General features: G+C 42.7%; 1 protein-coding gene across 5 annotated transcripts in view; it reads left to right on the top strand.

Moving 5' to 3' along the window:
* The first annotated feature begins 293 nt into the window (after positions 1 to 293).
* The window catches only part of MECOM (MDS1 and EVI1 complex locus), a 35668-nt gene continuing 19012 nt past the window's right edge, over positions 294 to 16949 (top strand). For 2 of the 5 annotated variants that reach the window (XM_062499062.1, XM_062499061.1), the window contains exons 1-6: positions 294 to 357; positions 1935 to 2151; positions 5179 to 5326; positions 6353 to 6506; positions 11816 to 13178; positions 15325 to 15412. In XM_062499062.1, the coding sequence (XP_062355046.1) occupies positions 309 to 357; positions 1935 to 2151; positions 5179 to 5326; positions 6353 to 6506; positions 11816 to 13178; positions 15325 to 15412 (2019 nt within the window). In that variant the 5' untranslated portion in view covers positions 294 to 308. Of the gene's footprint in view, positions 358 to 1934; positions 2152 to 5178; positions 5327 to 6349; positions 6507 to 11815; positions 13179 to 15324; positions 15413 to 16949 lie in introns of all 5 variants that reach the window. The other 3 variants (XM_062499064.1, XM_062499063.1, XM_062499065.1) reach the window with 2 other exon arrangements.

The raw sequence follows: 16949 nt of genomic DNA, 5'->3' as shown, positions 1-16949 counted from the left end.
GCTGGTGATATCTGCAGTCATCACAGAGCTCATTTTGAAGCAGAGGCTGTTGAAAGCAATCCTTTATATCCTTACAAAACCCAAAACACAAGGACTTCTGGGCTGGAAGGAGCAGACCTGCCACGGTCAATCAGCTCCTCTCCAGCAGCACTTCATGAGGTCTGCCACACTCGCCAGCAGAGGTTGATGCTTCTTTGCCTGTTGTGGTGCTTACCTTGCTTTTTCTTCCTGCTTTTTGGTTTTTTTTTTCCCAGATATTCTACAGAGTGGTAGCGGATATTGAACCAGGAGAGGAGCTCTTACTGTTCATGAAGAGTGAAGATTATTCACATGAGACAATGGCTCCAGACATCCACGGTTAGCCTCTTCTCGTTTCATCTGACAGAAAGTATCACTGAAATTAACCCAGGATTTAGGCAGATTTTTATTTCTGTTGAAATATGGGATGGCTTCACTGCAGCCAGGGAGGAGAGTTGGACTGTGGTTGCATTTGTTCTTCTTCTGCCTTCCTGTTCCTGATTGAAACTTGATGGTTTTGTGGGGTTGCAAAAGAACAACATCCATGTCCTTATCTCAAGACTGTGCTGCTCCTGCACATGGTCCCTGGTTATTAGTTATTTTTTGTCACTGCCCTGTTGGGCAGTGGGCTATCAGCCACAGGAGGAACTGGGTGTGGGGTATCTGCTTTATTCCCAGCACGTTGCAGTTTATGCCAAGAGGGACATTTTACAAATTTTCAGGCATTCAGGGACAATGCACAGGGAAGGAATTATCAAGGTCTCCACTTTCTTGTAACTGCTTGTACATTTAAAGTAGTATTTCTTGTTTCTCTTCAGAAAAAAATTGGGGATTATACATTCATTCCCATTTGGTTTTGTGTTTGGGTTTTCCCCCCCAGTGGTAACTTTGTTTAGTTATTGCTGAAGGTGTCCCCTGTCCAGTACGCTGCTCTCCCTGCCTAGTCCCCATGGTCAAGTAGTTATTGCATAAATGACACCAGAGGAAATCTCTGCAGTCACATGCAGGATCATGTCCCACAGGGCTGATTTAGAAGCAGACTGAGCCAAAGTGCTGCTCATGGACAGCCAAGAACAGAGCCTCATGACACTTTCTCTGGATGAGCTCAACTGTCAAGTAGCAACCAAGAACATTCATTGGGGATTCCACCCAGTACCTTTCTGATTCAGAGCCTTGGGGCATTTATATCTGGAACCAAACCAGGGTGTCTGGGTCCTTGTATGGACCAACAGTAGAAATGCAGAAAAAAACCCCATTGTGGGATGCTTTTCTCCAAGGTATTTTTGGGTGGATTTTCTTCAGCTAATCTATACTTTTGCAGAAATTACTAGTTAAGGGAATGCAGTACTCACTCCAAAGTAACACTTTACCGATATTCTGCATTTGTCAGTAAGGAATTATGACCGATTTTTTGAAATTTAAAGCAAAAACATTTAACTTCATGTGTCTCTGTCTTACTTTGAACAGGGCTGGGTGCTGCAGAAGGACTGTGATGAAAATGAAGGGGCTTTTAAAACCTCTAAACACCCTTTTGGCTAATTTGGATGCTGGTGTTTGTGTCTGAGTCAGTCCCTTTCATTGAGAAATGCAGAGACTCGCAGTGTCTGCTGGATATCCATGTTAGACCCAGTATAATTCCATTTAGAGTGGCATTTAAACACTTGTCCTTGCTATTTTAACTTTTGTCCTAAGCCAGTGTTAGGGATTCCTGTTGGATGTCACAGTGGCAGTTAACACAGAATCAAAGCTTTATTATAAAGCACTCTTATGAATCCTTATTTCTTTTGAGGTTCTGCTCTTCTTTTATTGAGGAGCAATTCATTAATCACACCATCATGCAGTTTCTGGTGGGGTGGTGGTTAAAAATGAGTGAAAACTGAAGTGGTGTCCCTGTGCCCAACCCCTGTGTGTTGCAGAGGAGCGCCAGTACCGCTGCGAGGACTGCGACCAGCTCTTTGAGTCCAAGGCTGAGCTGGTGGACCACCAGAAGTTCCCCTGCAGCACCCCTCACTCTGCCTTCTCCATGGTGGAGGAGGACTTCCAGAAGAAGCTCGAGAATGAGAATGACCTTCAGGATGTGCATGAAATCCAGGAGTGTAAAGAGTGTGACCAAGTCTTCCCAGACTTACAAAGGTAGGAGAAGGTTAAAACGTGATTGAATGGGGCAGATTCTCTGATGGCTTCAGCTGGATCATGCAGGGCATCAGAACCTGATAAATTCACCTTCTACAGAAACCAAAGACGAAGATGGGCAGGATTTCTATGCCAGCTGGTGGTTTATGGTGTAAAAAGCAAGAGTCTAAATAAATCAGAGATTGGTCCTTGTGCTTGAAGCCCTTAGTGAGCACCTTAGATAAAAAGCTGGAACTTTTATTAATCAGGTCTGAATTGGGCTGATTACAGTGAAATCACAGGAATCATTCTACTTCACATCAACTGAGATCTGGGTTCCTTAATCTTAGGTAGAAATAATTTGAAACATCTCTGAGTATTGTTCACTGATGTTACCAATTTTGTCTTTGCAAACAAGCCATTTTAGTTAGGGATGGGTTCTAGATGTAATAAATATGTCAGTATGTTGATATTTATTTTTAGCTGTAAGGTCATGAAACACCAGGGTTTGTTTTTTTCTTGAATTTATCTCTCTGTTAAAACAGAGAGACCTGTGTGCAAAATAGACATAGAATGTAAACAGTGCAACTTTCGTGTCACTGTAGTTTCTGTGATTACTTAAAACACAATATTGCAGTGCAGATTACCAGCAAATTCTGCAAGTTGGTGGAAGATACTGAGAGTACACAGGAATTTTTGCAGCACATCCCTTACAGATTCACATCTTGGTGATTTCTTGACCTGGGGAAGAATAACCTCAACCAATGTTTGATAGTAATGTTGAGATATCTCAATAGCAAAGTCTTGGGCCAGATGCTCTGCTGAAATGGGGTGGTGCCTTTTATAGGAAGCTGGTTTATATCTAGGATCTCTTGTTTTCAGAGTCTTACCTCCATTCCCACACTCATCCTGTGTTCTTTTTTTTTTCTGCATTTTGTGGCACAACCAGAGTGACTGTGAACTGCCCTTTTCAGGACAGCAATGTGTCCATCATTTGCCCCTTAAAAGCTGGCTTGTCAATTTAGATATTTTGTGTGTTTCACAGAAATCCTCACAAGTCCGTGATCCAGGGCCTCATGGTGTCTGTTGGAGGTTAGCATGGTTTTCTGCATGCCCAGAGCTGGTCCTTTTGAATAATTGCTCCTGGATGCTCCAGGTGCTGGTTCTGCAAGATAAGAGCCCTTTCTCCCAAGACAGAAATTCTTCTTCATTTCTCTCCATGGAGCAGGTACCCCAGCATCATGTGGGGTGTCTCTGATCAGAGGATGATCCCTGGACAAAACTAACAACACTGAAATTGAAACATGATGTGCCAAACTTCACTCCCCAACATAGGGCACCCTGCTGAGCAGGAATTTGTGCCAGCACAAGGTCTTGTTCACTGGCTGATGTTGGGCAGTGTGTGGCTCCATCTGTCTGATTTTCAGTCGGAGAGATTAATTCCAAGGGGCTGATGGGGGCAGATCAAGTCAGAAGAATTTCCAGCAGCCTGGGTGAGGCAGGACACTGGTCTGTGAGGTTTTTTGCATGTTGGGAGTTATTCAATGTTAAAGTTCTTTTCTCCCTGCGAATGAGAGGATGATATCTAACATATGGGAATCATTGAGGAAATGTAAATTTAGCTTAAAATATTAAATATTGAAGAGAAAGGGCAGAAAACAAAGAACAAGTCATCATAAATAGATGGGCAGTACTGTGAGAAAGAGTGAAAAATGAGAGTGAATGCAGCTGTTCTCTGAACTTCTGAATTATTGAACAGCTCATACACCACACAGACAGTTCACTGCAAAAAAGTGCCAAAGTGTGCTATATCCAGATTATATAAAACAAAAGGCCCAAATGAGCCATGCTTGAGGGTGTGAGTAATGACATGGAGAAATAGCTGAGCAGGAGGATAGGATTGTTGGGTCCAGGAGTGCCCCATGCTGATGGCCAGTCACAGAGCCATGGCAGAGTCCAGGAGCTGCTGCCACAGCCAGGGACAAGAATCTCTCTAGGTCTTATGGAAAATTTGTTTACATGATGGAAAGTCAGTTGTTACAAAATAAGTAGGAGGAGAAGTCAGAATTATTGTTTCCTCCCCAAAAGAAGAAGAGGGGTAGAAGTGTGAAAGCATTTCCACTGCCTGTGGCAGAGAATGGAGATGGCTATTTGGGCTAAACAACCCAAACAAGGCTGTAACCCCAGCAGGTTTTGTCACTTATTCAGCAGAGATCAGTGGGAGCTTCATGTGAAAACATTTGGGCATCCCAGGCTAAAATTCCCACTTTCCAGTGGGTTTTTTCTGAATCCACTCTTGCATAATATAGTGATCTTCCCTCAAGCAGTGGTGTGACTTATGACCCTGTATGTGACCAAGCAATGCAAGTGTTTAAAAATACATATTTGCTACAAATGAATGATTAAAATTCAGAGACAAAAATAATTTAAAGATGTGCAACAGAATTTAGGTGGACACTGAATATCCTAATAATAGACTGAATAAACCACTAAGAAATGAATGACTAAGCAACTACACAATTGCGTACAGTTAATAATAATCATCAAGAATAACTTCAGTTGTGGTGTACCTTATCTAGAAGCTTCTTAAACTCATCCTGTCCTACTCCAGAGGAGCTATTCCTCATTTATTCCTGCTGAAAGAAAAATTGACTCCCATCAAAGGAGTGGATTTATAGCAGGTGGTGGCATCCAAGGTGTGTTTAGCAGGAAAGTCATAAGGCAGAAATAATTCAGACTGCAGGGAAGAATTACCAGAGTGAAATACTGAGAGGTGTATGAAATAATCTCCTTGGGGAGTGATGGCAGCAGCATCTCCTGGAGCAATTGCAAGTGGCCTGGCAAAACATGAGAGGATGTGTTATTCTGGTGGGGAGAAGGAGATCCTGCCTCCTGGCTGGGGTGAGCCTGGAACTCACAGGACTTTATTTCTGTCAGGATTGGGCCTTTGAAGCTTTTTATTTTTTTTTTCTTTTGTCTGTAACTATGTGCTCTGCTCTCTCTTCCTACAAACCCACATCTGACTGAGCCCTGTTCCTCTTTCCACAGCCTGGAGAAGCACATGCTGTCACACAGTGAGGAGAGAGAGTACAAGTGTGACCAGTGCCCCAAAGCTTTTAACTGGAAGTCCAACTTGATACGTCATCAAATGTCACACGACAGTGGGAAGCACTATGAGTGTGAGAATTGTGCCAAGGTACAGTGAATTTGTAGGTTGCTTGGCACTTCTTGTGCTGCTGGATGCAGGGGAGTGTGGAAGTGGGAGTGCCCGAGGCTGGGATGCAGGAGGGCATAGAGCTTCTGCCATGCTCCAGATGGTTTCTCAAGGGTTTTCACTTCTACTTTGAAAATATGTTATTTTTCTTTCCTTTTTTTGTTTTGGACATGTCTGTGGAGTCTGAAATGGGCACTAATTCAGGCACCTGAGCATACTTGACTCAGGGGTTGGCTCCTTGGGAGGATTGGTGGAGTGCAAGAGGGTCAGTGAGGGGCAAGAATCCCCAGGGAAGCACAGGGCAGAGGATTCCCTAGGCTGTGTGCCAGCTGCTGGGACCAGAAGTTTCAGGACACTACTGCAATATAAATCAAAAATAAGCAATAGCAATGCACCCCAGCTGCACTGAGTACACCTCTTATCTCTAAACCATCTCCATCACGTCCCAGCACTGGGCTTGCTGTGGGGATTATTTGTATAGGATGTGATACTCTGCGTTGCTTTTTATCAGTTTCCCAAAGCTTGGCCCTCTTGCATGAGGACTTACTTGGTTTTAGCTAGATTTGCTGCAATAATGGTAATTTCAAATTGAGCCAATGCTTAAAAATGCAACCAAGCCCTGGTTTCTGGCTCTGGGCTATGTGCAGGATTACTTGTTGTCATACATTCAGGTATCAGTATAAAGTAATTTTATTGTAGTAACGCTTAGAGGTTTCAAGCAGCCACATTTTCACTAATTTCCCATGCAGACCCTGACCTAAAATGTGCAATATCTAATGGCAAAGTCAAATGCATCTTCTGCAAAGAGCAATTTCACACAACCCAGGATGATCCTGGGAAACAGGCCCCTCCTGCAGGCACAGCTCCCATTGCTGGCCATTAGCGAGGGTTGTAATCTTAGGATACTCCCCAAAATAGCTCCAAGGTTTGAATTTTAAAAGGATGTTGTAACAACTGGCTTCTTCTGCAGTCAAGTTTCTTGGTTAATCAGTACTCATTTCCTAGCAGGTTTTCACGGACCCCAGCAACCTTCAGAGGCACATTCGTTCCCAGCATGTAGGGGCTCGTGCTCACGCCTGTCCAGAGTGTGGCAAAACCTTTGCCACTTCTTCAGGCCTCAAACAGCATAAACACATCCACAGCAGTGTCAAACCTTTCATATGTAAGTCTTCAACTAAACCTCTTTGATTAAGTGTTGTTTCTCTTGCCGTAAAGCAGCGCAGTCTGGAAGCAGGAGGTTGTCTTCTTCTCCCTTTAAATTTCCCACCCCGTGTCATAAGGGCTGAATTGCTGAATGAGTTCTGGGTAATTTGTGGACCAATGCAAGGAGTTATTTTCATGTGATTTTCCTTTTCAGACAGACACTGTGTGCTATATAAATGTGCCTACTGTCCCAGGGATGTTTTTCCATGCACAGATGCAAAGTGAGAAGTGGGATTTAGCCAAAAGGAGCCACACCAGGCTTGCTGACTGCAGCCTCACTGCCCAGCACTGTGCTGGGCTGGCTGCTCTCCTCCTGCTTTAGGAGCAGATTTTGGGCTGCAGTTTCCACAGCAGATGCCATGACTTTTGCTGGCCTTGGAAAACAAATCTCAGAGGCAGTGAGATTCATCTTGCCACCTTCCTCGAGGCTCCTCTGCATGCCCCAGGTTTAAGGACTGAGTTGAGCTGTTAGATCTTCACTGACGGCTTCTCCAGCAGCAAAACTTGCCTTGGATATGAGTCTGGCTCTATGCTGGGCTTAAATGGGATCCTCAGCACCTCACAGGTTACCTTTGCTGCTGAGCCAGACCTGCTTTGGAAGGGTGCAGGTTGCTTTCCCTCCCTTTCACCAGGGAAGCAGAGGCAAAAAATACTTTAAAATATTGCTCTTGGTAGTGCTGCTGTCCACCACAGCCTTTTCAGGCACCTGCTGTGACTTGAAAGGTACCTTGACTATCTCTCCTACTTGTCTGCAAACCTCTTGATCTTTTCCTGCTTTCAACAATAATTTACCAAAATATCTTCACCACACCTGTGAAAAGCATTGGCTAATATATTTCCTCAAGAGAAGGAGTATTGGCTTAAACAACTAATTTGTGCAAAATCTGTAACCTGCCATTGGGTGAGTAATACTTTTGGTTTGGACTGGGTTGGACTCCTTCAATGAGAAAATGTATAAATAGATCCAGCATTGAATATCACAAATATTTTTAAAGCTGATTGCAGATTAAATGATTACACTTAATTAGAAAATGAACTTCTGGTTAGGTAGGGACTCCTTAGACAGGACTATTGCAACATCCTGCATAGAAGTCTCTAAGTGGAACCTCTCATGAACGAAATAATCTCTCAAATGCTTTTTGTTGCTATTTTTCCTGATAAATCAAAACAACAACTGGTATTCTTCACACGTAGTGTGAGGGATGAAACCTCATGGAGCAACTTATGGATAGCAGCCGTGGAATTTCAGAACAAAAGGGTTTGGAAACCACATGTTTGGTCAGCTTTGCTGAGCTGTGAAAGGGAGGTAGGGTCACCTAGAGCAGATATCTGCTTTCCACCAGAAGGCCACACACCAGGATTTACTTGTACCAGTCTGTTTATGGCAACTGTCTCTTATTACAGTGCGCTGCCCAAGCTTGAGTGAAAACTCACCAACACTAAGGTAATTACTCACTGCTTTTGCAAAATCTCCAGCCTCCCCAAATAGAAACCACATGCCCTAATAGACTGAACGTATTCTAAATAGTACTTACAGTAATTTTTTTAATAAGCAGAAAATATGCAGTCTTGACTGCTGGTTAATTTGGGGTCCAGAGACAATCACCTTACAGAGTGTGTGTAGGCGCAAGATTAATTTTTTGCAATATTGAGCCACACTGGGGGTTTGTGTTAAACCTGGGGTCTGTAGAGCAATAAAAGCTGCAAGGAGGGAAGCTTCTCATACAAGTTATTTGCTTAAAAGTATGGCAGTGAGATTTAAAGGGTGTAATACGGTGTAACAGCAGAAATCAAACCCAGCTTCTGTTGCTTTCATACATGGAAACAATTAAAGTTGATAACCAGTCCCCATCTACTAAAGTTTAAGTCATGTGATGAAAAGGAGGTAGATCTTAAAACACAAATATATCTGGCTCTTGGGAATATCCATGGAAGTGTCACAGTCAGTTTAGACACAGAGTCTCCTCCAGAATCCCCGTGGCATTGGGTGTGCCCATCACTGATGCTGAGATACACCCAGGCTTCAGGTGACAGTCCCCAAGAGGAAGAGTACTCTGGGGAGCAAGGACTTCCACCTGGGAACAAAATTTCTTTGCCAACCCTTAGAGCCTGTGGATCAAATAGGATGTTGCTTGTTGAATGCAAGAGGCACCTTGAGCAAGCAGCACCTCATTAAATAGTCTTAAATAACTTCAATGCCCAAAAAGGTAAATTGTTGGTACAGCTGTTAATTGCAGAGATTATAATAATAAATATTTACATATTTTAATGGTGTTGCCACTGCTGATTGAATTTAGTTTAAAAAAAAAATGAAAGATAAAATGCATTTAGTCAAAATTATTATTTGTGTCTCCCTTAATAGCCTGTAAAGATATCTTAAAATTTTAAGTGCTTATTTTTGCTTTTCTCCAGAGTAGAATTTTTCATGATTCTGTTGACTTTGGAATCTATTAATGGATAATACTAATTAAACTAATAATAGTTTAATAATGCACCACTGTTCTTTAAGGGAGAACTTCCCAGATTTTGGGAAAACTTAATCAGTGCCAATAGCCCTCTTTTCAGTCCTTTGCAACTTTAGCCAACCTGATCAAAACCTTATCTTAAATCAAGCTGTGTGAATAAGAAGCAGGACCTCAACCTGGTAGAAGACCAAAAGTTCATAAAACATTATTTCTTTTTAATTCTACCATAGTCTATCCTTGGAAATGCATACATTTGAGGTAATTCTTTTTCTGGAAAAATACATATGGTTTATCCTGCTTTACAAATGGGAGAGGAGAAGGTTGATAATTATAAACAAGATGGAGCTTGTGTGAACCTATGGATGCGACACTCAAGTCACCATCTGGGTCAGTTTAATTTTGGTTTCTGTGAGCAGTGTGATGGGGGCTGGGGCAAATTGCTGTGCAAAGCCTCAAGAGTGAAGGTAAGGGGCCTGATTCTGTACCCTGAAGTGTGGAACAGAAATCTTATGCCTGCAATTAGATTAAAAATAGGAGAAAATTGCAGAAAAAAATCAAAGCTTCATGATTGCAAAAATGAATGATAAATAGTTTTATATTAAATAAAAATATATCTATGTTAAATAGGCAAGTAAATTATTTTTCAAGGGGCAAAATCTACTTAACAAGAGAAAATCAACCATTTTCAAGAAACTAGAATAATCTCATCTCTCTTGTCCCTCTTATTTCTTTCTCTTCCATATTTTTTCCTCTCTTTTTTTTTCACTTTATATTTTGATTTTTTCTCTCTTCTTTCTTGCCTTTCCTTGTGAATGAAGATTTCCAGCAGGAACAGTAACTGATACACAGAAACAAACCTTCTTCCTGAATTACTGCGCTGCAAATTTCCTGTGTTTGGGGCCGATCCTGCACCGTTTACCCCCCGAATTGTCCCGGGGATGTCAGTGTGGGATGTGAACAGGGGAAGAGCGGGTGGATGGGGCAGGATCAGGCCCGGGAACAATAGGAGCATTGTTGGTGAGGCATGGAGCAGGCTGCTGAAGAGGTAAACAGTTAGGAGATGACAACAAGCGGTGGAGTTTCTCAAGGGCAGGGATTTGGAGGAGCAGGAAGGTTAGCGTGGGCCCCGGTGCAAGTGGAAGTTAGAGGACGTGATTGCAGTTCATGGGAACCAAGAGTGCAGGATGGGATACATTCAATTCAGTTTCCTCTGCAGGCTTAAAATAGAGCCATTGTAAATTATGTCAGACCGTCTCAAATCATGAAAATGATTGTTAAAAAGGCCTCAGAATACACAATGCGTATTGTTGTGCGGCTTTGATGTGTGAAAGATGAGAGTTTATGATATAACACAAATTAAATAAAAATAAAGTGGCCACACTTCTTCCTGGCTGGGGAAAGAAAAGGAAAAAAAAGAATTTATTGCAGAAGGATAACAGTGCTTGCTGATAGTGGTGCTGCCTTGTTTTCAAACAAGTCTGGAGCTGATACTGTTAGAAGCAAGGTAGTGCAGAGGTACAGACAAATTCTGGTATAATGAAGAGTACAAGACACAGCACAGCCTTAGGAGCTGCCTGATGCTCCTGCTCATCCAAAAGATGCCAAGAAGGGACATAAATAGGGAGCTAAGCATTGCCCTTTTCCAAACCCCACTTGTACTTGCAGACTCTTAACTTGATTGCTGCCCCAATTTGCTCCCTAAGATTTGTAGCAGCCTGAAAATGAGGATCCTGCAAAATCAGTGTTTGCCTCAGTGATGTGACTGACCCCCACTGTGGAAGGTTGCTGGAAGCTGAGCTCCAACGTGCAGTGTCACAGGCTAGATGAGGCCCTGACCTCAAGGTAGATCTGTTCCCCTGTGTGTTCCCAGGCTTTCTCCCAAATGCTGCATTTGTGAGACTGAAATCATTCTCATCCCAGAGTTAAAGGAAATTCATCAGGTTCTTACTGAGAATCAGACATGCAAATAAAGAGATTTTTATTCTTAAAGGAAATTGTTGTTGAAACATGGTCTGTCTTGTCATGTGCAAGAGGCAAAGAAGCAATATTATGACTAAGAGAGTTAAGATGTGGAATTCAGACTTACAGCATCCCAGGCACCCATAAGCACTGTATGTGTTACATGAATAGAAATGCATTGGACATATGAGAGTACTGAGGTTTTCCAGGTTCCAGCCTGGACTTCCATGAGTTTAAATTTTTTATTGTAAGTGGGAAAAGAAAATGTTTGTTACAATTATACTTGGAAATAGTAAATACCTGGTTGTCTCCTCCTTCACCTCTTTCCTATTCTTGCAGAGTGAAAGCTCTGTGAGGCAGCTTCATCTCTGTCTGGCCCTGCAAATATTTATTTTAATGATTCATTTCCACATGGGAATAGTGACATAAATGGATACCATTTGAAGACACCTGTGCTCTCACACAGGTTCATGTGGGATCACAGCACAGGGCTGTGGCTTGTGAGAGGCTCTGGGGGCTAATGCAACATGGAATAATGGTACTGAATGTGCAGCACTGTGCAATGCAAAGAGCAAATGAGGAGAGCGTGTCTTTTGGTGATTCCAGACCTTTTCTGCTTGGTTGGAATGGGTTTTGGTGCTGCCTTCTGGCATTTGTGTGCTCGGACGCCTTGTTTTGGAGAGTACAGTTCTTTTTGTTTTTGTACATTTGTGCGCCCAGACCTCTCCCTACGGCTTCCTCATTGACATTTGGTGGGTGAAAAGTGGTGTTATTTGCACAGCTTTGAGGGTGGGGGCAATTACTACAAAGCCTGAGATGTGTTGTTGTTGTTGTTTACATACAGGTGAGGTCTGCCATAAATCCTATACTCAGTTTTCAAACCTTTGTCGTCATAAGCGCATGCATGCTGATTGCAGAACCCAAATCAAGTGCAAAGACTGTGGACAAATGTTCAGCACTACGTCTTCCTTAAATAAACACAGGAGATTTTGTGAGGGCAAGAACCATTTTGCAGCAGGAGGATTTTTTGGCCAAGGCATTTCTCTTCCTGGAACCCCAGCTATGGATAAAACGTCCATGGTTAATATGAATCATGCAAATCCGGGCCTTGCTGACTATTTTGGAGCCAATAGGCATCCTGCTGGTCTTACCTTTCCAACAGCTCCTGGATTTTCTTTTAGCTTCCCCGGTCTGTTTCCTTCAGGCTTGTACCACAGGCCACCTTTGCTACCTACTAGTTCTCCTGTTAAAGGACTTCCGAGCGCAGATCAGACAAACAAAAGCCAAAGTCCCCTCATGACAAATCCTCAGATACTGCCAGCCACCCAGGATATTTTGAAGGCACTAAATAAACAACCATCAGTAGGGGAGAATAAGCCAGTGGAGCTTCAACCAGAAGGGTCCTCTGAAGAGAGGCCGCATGAGAAACTCAGTGACCAGTCAGAGAGTAGTGACCTTGACCTTGACGATGTCAGTACCCCCAGTGGCAGTGACCTGGAAACCACCTCGGGCTCTGATCTGGAAAGTGACATTGAAAGTGAGAAAGAGAAATTTAAAGAAAATGGTAAAATGTTCAAAGAAAAAGTAAGCTCTCTGCAGAGCCTGGCGTCAATAAATAATAAGAAAGACCACAGCAATCATTCCATTTTCTCACCATCCTTAGAGGAGCAGACTGCGGTGTCAGGAGCGGTGAATGATTCTATAAAGGCTATTGCTTCTATTGCTGAAAAGTACTTTGGTTCAACAGGACTTGTGGGGCTGCAAGACAAAAAAGTCGGAGCCTTACCTTACCCTTCCATGTTTCCCCTCCCGTTTTTTCCAGCATTCTCTCAATCAATGTATCCATTTCCTGATAGAGACTTGAGACCGTTACCCTTGAAAGTGGAGCCCCAATCACCCAGTGAAATTAAGAAGATCCCAAAGGGAAGCTCTGAGTCTCCCTTTGACCTCACCATAAAACGTAAGGAGGAGAAGCCACTTACTCCCATCCCCTCAAAGCCAGCAGCCCCCTCTGCATCCAGCCAGGACCAGCCGCTGGATCTCAGCATGGGCAGCCGAAGCCGAGCCAGCAGCACAAAACCAGCTGAGCCTCGGAAGAACCACGTCTTTGGAGAGAAGAAAGGAGGAGACCTCGAGCAGAGGAAAGCTTCGGAGTCCTCTCTGCAGCACGCCAGGCCCACCCCGTTCTTCATGGATCCCATCTACAGGTAAAGGACCCTCTGCTGCCTTTCAGCATCCTTTGGTGCAGGCAGCCAGGTCTGCCAGGGCTGCTAGCCTGTCCCCTCCCAGTGTCCCTGGAGGTGCCATTGCACTGCCAGGGCATGGGGGACCCAGGCCACATGCTGACCTGCATGTCCCTCCTCTCATCCCAACTGCTCCAAGCGATCCACAGGACTGGCAATACTGTAATTAGCAAGCCCTCGTTGCCAGGAGTCATTAGTTTAACCTGAATGACATGTCATAACTTGACATGCAGATGTTGAATATATTCTCTTACCCATAAATGAGTTGGCATCAATATTGAGTGTTTGTTTATTTGATTTGTATTTTATGTCACTGGTTTGCCTGCAATTAATTTTCTTCCAAAACTCTGCCTACCCTGGAGATGATAGTGCCTCTCCCCAGGGTACCTCTTGTACTCTACTTTGCCAGGTCCTCTTGAACTCAAGAGGAGTTTCTCACAAGTACAACAAAGAAACACATTGGCCCTAAAGTGTATTAAAAGTATGGAAATTGAGAATAATTTCTGCCTTTTTTTACTATTATTTGAGTACCGGGTGGATTTCTTCTGGCATTTAATTTGTAGAATTGAAGGCACAGCGCCCTTGTGTGTACAAAATCTCACCAGTGGGCTCCTTAGTCATAGAATCATCACAGAAAGGCTTGGGTTGGAAGGGGCCTTAAAGATCACCTGATTCCAGCCTTCTGCCATGGGCAGGGGCACCTTCCACTCTGCCAGGCTGTGCAGATCCCCATCCTTGTGAAATCAGTGGGAGCCTCACTGTTGGCTTTGAAAGGTACACACTGTCAGTGAGCAGAGATATTAAAAACCAGTGGTAAAATCCAGACCTCCTGATGTTTCTCAGCAGAACTGAGATGGATCTCACTGGGATGTGAATTTCACCTGCACCCTGGGTGTGTCAGCCCCCCTTTGCCCTTTCTGCTCTTATATCTGTAACGAGTCAAAGTCATGCATCTAAATTAGTTTAGAGAAATATTAGCCATAAAAATATTTATCTGTAATATAAATGACTGATTTTACAGCCTCCTGTAAAAAAGAAAAGGACATTGCCATGTAAATTATGTTAATTTATTACTTTGTCTGAAAAAGAAATGCTGTGGGCCAAGTTTCTGGAGAGTGCTGGGGCATAAGACAACAAGTCTGCATTGTGAAGAAACAGGATATGATGCTATTTACTGAGATGGCTTTATTCATGCCAGATTGATATCTGTGTTAGACCATAAGTTTTCTTTGCGTCATATTCACTTAAAATGCCTGAAGCAGCGGAAATAATGATCCGTGTTTTATGGCCCTGCATTACCAGCTAATTAAATTGCACTGTAAACTCCCCTGCCCAGGGCAGAGGGGTTGGAACTAGATGATCTTTAGGTTCCCTTCCAACCCAAACCATTCCGTGAGCCTACGTTGCTATGATTTTAATGAAATCTCTACAAATTCTGGCAGCACAGCACAAGGCCAGTTATTTCTGAGCCTTCCTTTGCCATAAGTTACCTCTACACATAGACAGCATAATTCATCCATGAAACCACGCACATCAGTAACAGAAAAAGCAAAACCCTCAAATTTCCACACTGTTTCTGAATTATCCCGGCTGGGTTTTGCTGCCACGAGTGAATTGCAGCATTTGCTGGCACCTCAGATTCAGTGTGCTCCTACAAGCCCTGTTTGACCTTGGCTGTGCACAGGGGAGGTTTCCAGGGTGGTGGCTGTGATGTCATGTGTGGACACATGGCAAGGGACCATTTGGTCAAGAATCTGTTGCCTTGAATTCCTCTCCTCTTAGTGCTGAGTGTGTTCAGCTGTCTTAGTTCTTTATGGAAATGCTTGGTAGCTAGTCATTGGTTCCTATTATAATGGCTATCAATCTTTTAAATGGGTTATTGCCTATATAAATGGTATAATCTGCTTTGAAGGTGATTCCCAGCCCCACCCTGGCAGTAATGAGCTGTGTGTGGGAATTGAGACTTGAGTATCCATCCTTAACTTTTACTGTTATCTCCTAGAAACAAATTGTTTGATGTGTAGTTGCCTGTTTTAAACCTGAATAGCTGTATGATTATTAATATCTGAGACTGATTCATCACAACCAAATCTAATTTTAACATTTACAGAGTAGAAAAAAGAAAGCTAACTGACCCACTGGAAGCTTTAAAAGAGAAATACTTGAGACCTTCCCCGGGATTCTTGTTTCATCCACAAGTAAGTATTTTGGGAATTTTGATGTTGTAAACAAGCCTGTTGATGCTTCAAAGCAGGTGCAGAGAAATGAATGCAGTCTTAGTCATTTTTGGATTTCCTAAAGCACACAGTTTTTGCTGGACCATTGTGGTGGAAAAGCATAAGCATTGTTCTGAGCTTCTTGATGTTTTGCAGATGAAACAACATGTTTTGATTATAGAGGAAGCCAGATTTGAACTGAATGTGTCTTTTAGAGTCATTTTCCTCCAAAACCATAACGTAGTTACCAACATTTGCAGCCACTCATGTCTTCAGCACTCTCCTGTGCTCTGAGCAAGGAGAGTCAGTATTGACTACAAGGAGTAGATGCAGATCCGCAGTAAGGCCAGCAAAGCTTAGCATCCCACTTTAAAAGGGATTTTATTTTGTTTAAGGACTCTCATAAAAGTGAAAAAATTTCCACCTGATACTTCCAAGCTTCATAGTGCAAATGCTCCATGGTTTCTTTGGTAGCAGCTGTGGTAGCTGCAATGTGTGCAGTGTGTGAAGGATCCCTGTTCCTCCATTCCTGAAGAGAGACTTTATGAGGGCTATCGTTCACAGACCTCAATCCTGGATGAAAAACATTTAAGAGTGTGTCCCAAAACAGTTTAACAACTGTGATGTCTATTTGGTATAGCAAGAAGAGCTATATGCAAACTATACATTGCTTTTCTCCACCAGCACTGCACCCTCATTTTGTCTTCCTCCTCCTTGCTCAAGGAGATTTTGGTGAAAATCTCAGTTAAATCTCACACATGAAATAAAATTCTCTGTGGTATTTACAGATTTGAACTCCTTGCTGACTGTGGGCTGTTTCATCTTAGTAATGGCACCCACTACACATCCTCTATTTTAAGTACACAACCTCGAACTGCTGTCTCTGGTTCAGGTTTCTCTGTATTCCCAGGAAAACAGCCCAATTTTCTGCTACCAATTGCTTTTTTTTTTTTTTCCCCCAATGAAGTCCTAAATTGTTATGTCCTAACTTGCATGGAATACACTCTGAAATATGGCACTTCTGCAGAACTGGGAAGAGCAGCTGGTAGCCTATATGGTTGCAGATGCACAAAAAGACCCCTTTCCAATTTCAATGTCTGCACAAAGATCCAAGTATTAAAGTATTTAGTAGTATTTACATGCTGTAAGCATTTATGGCATTATGTATGTATTTATAAGCATTAAATAAGAATTTAAGATGTGTTAAAATTACTGAGAATTTAAGTGCAAGGTTTAATAGCAGCTTAACACCTCCTGCTGAGTTACCTTAAATAAGGTAAATCTGGTGATTTGGCAAAACAAGTGAAAATTCCCCTTTAGTAGCAGATAGTGTTAATGCACAAATGCACAAAGGACCTCAATGTGCTTTTTGTCCCTGCTGTAAAAATGGCTGGTTCCTCCCCATCGAGTCAATGATTCTCTTAGAGCAGCTAAGGATCTGTAAATTATGAGCAAATTATTTAAATGAGGACATTTTAGATACTACATTGATAGAAAGAGCAGGATTGTTTTGCTTAGT

Source organism: Cinclus cinclus, chromosome 10, assembly GCF_963662255.1.
Source record: "Cinclus cinclus chromosome 10, bCinCin1.1, whole genome shotgun sequence".
Lineage (NCBI taxonomy): Eukaryota > Metazoa > Chordata > Aves > Passeriformes > Cinclidae > Cinclus > Cinclus cinclus.
Note: the sequence above shows the minus strand (reverse complement) of the source record. Positions and strands in the feature narration are given on the sequence as shown.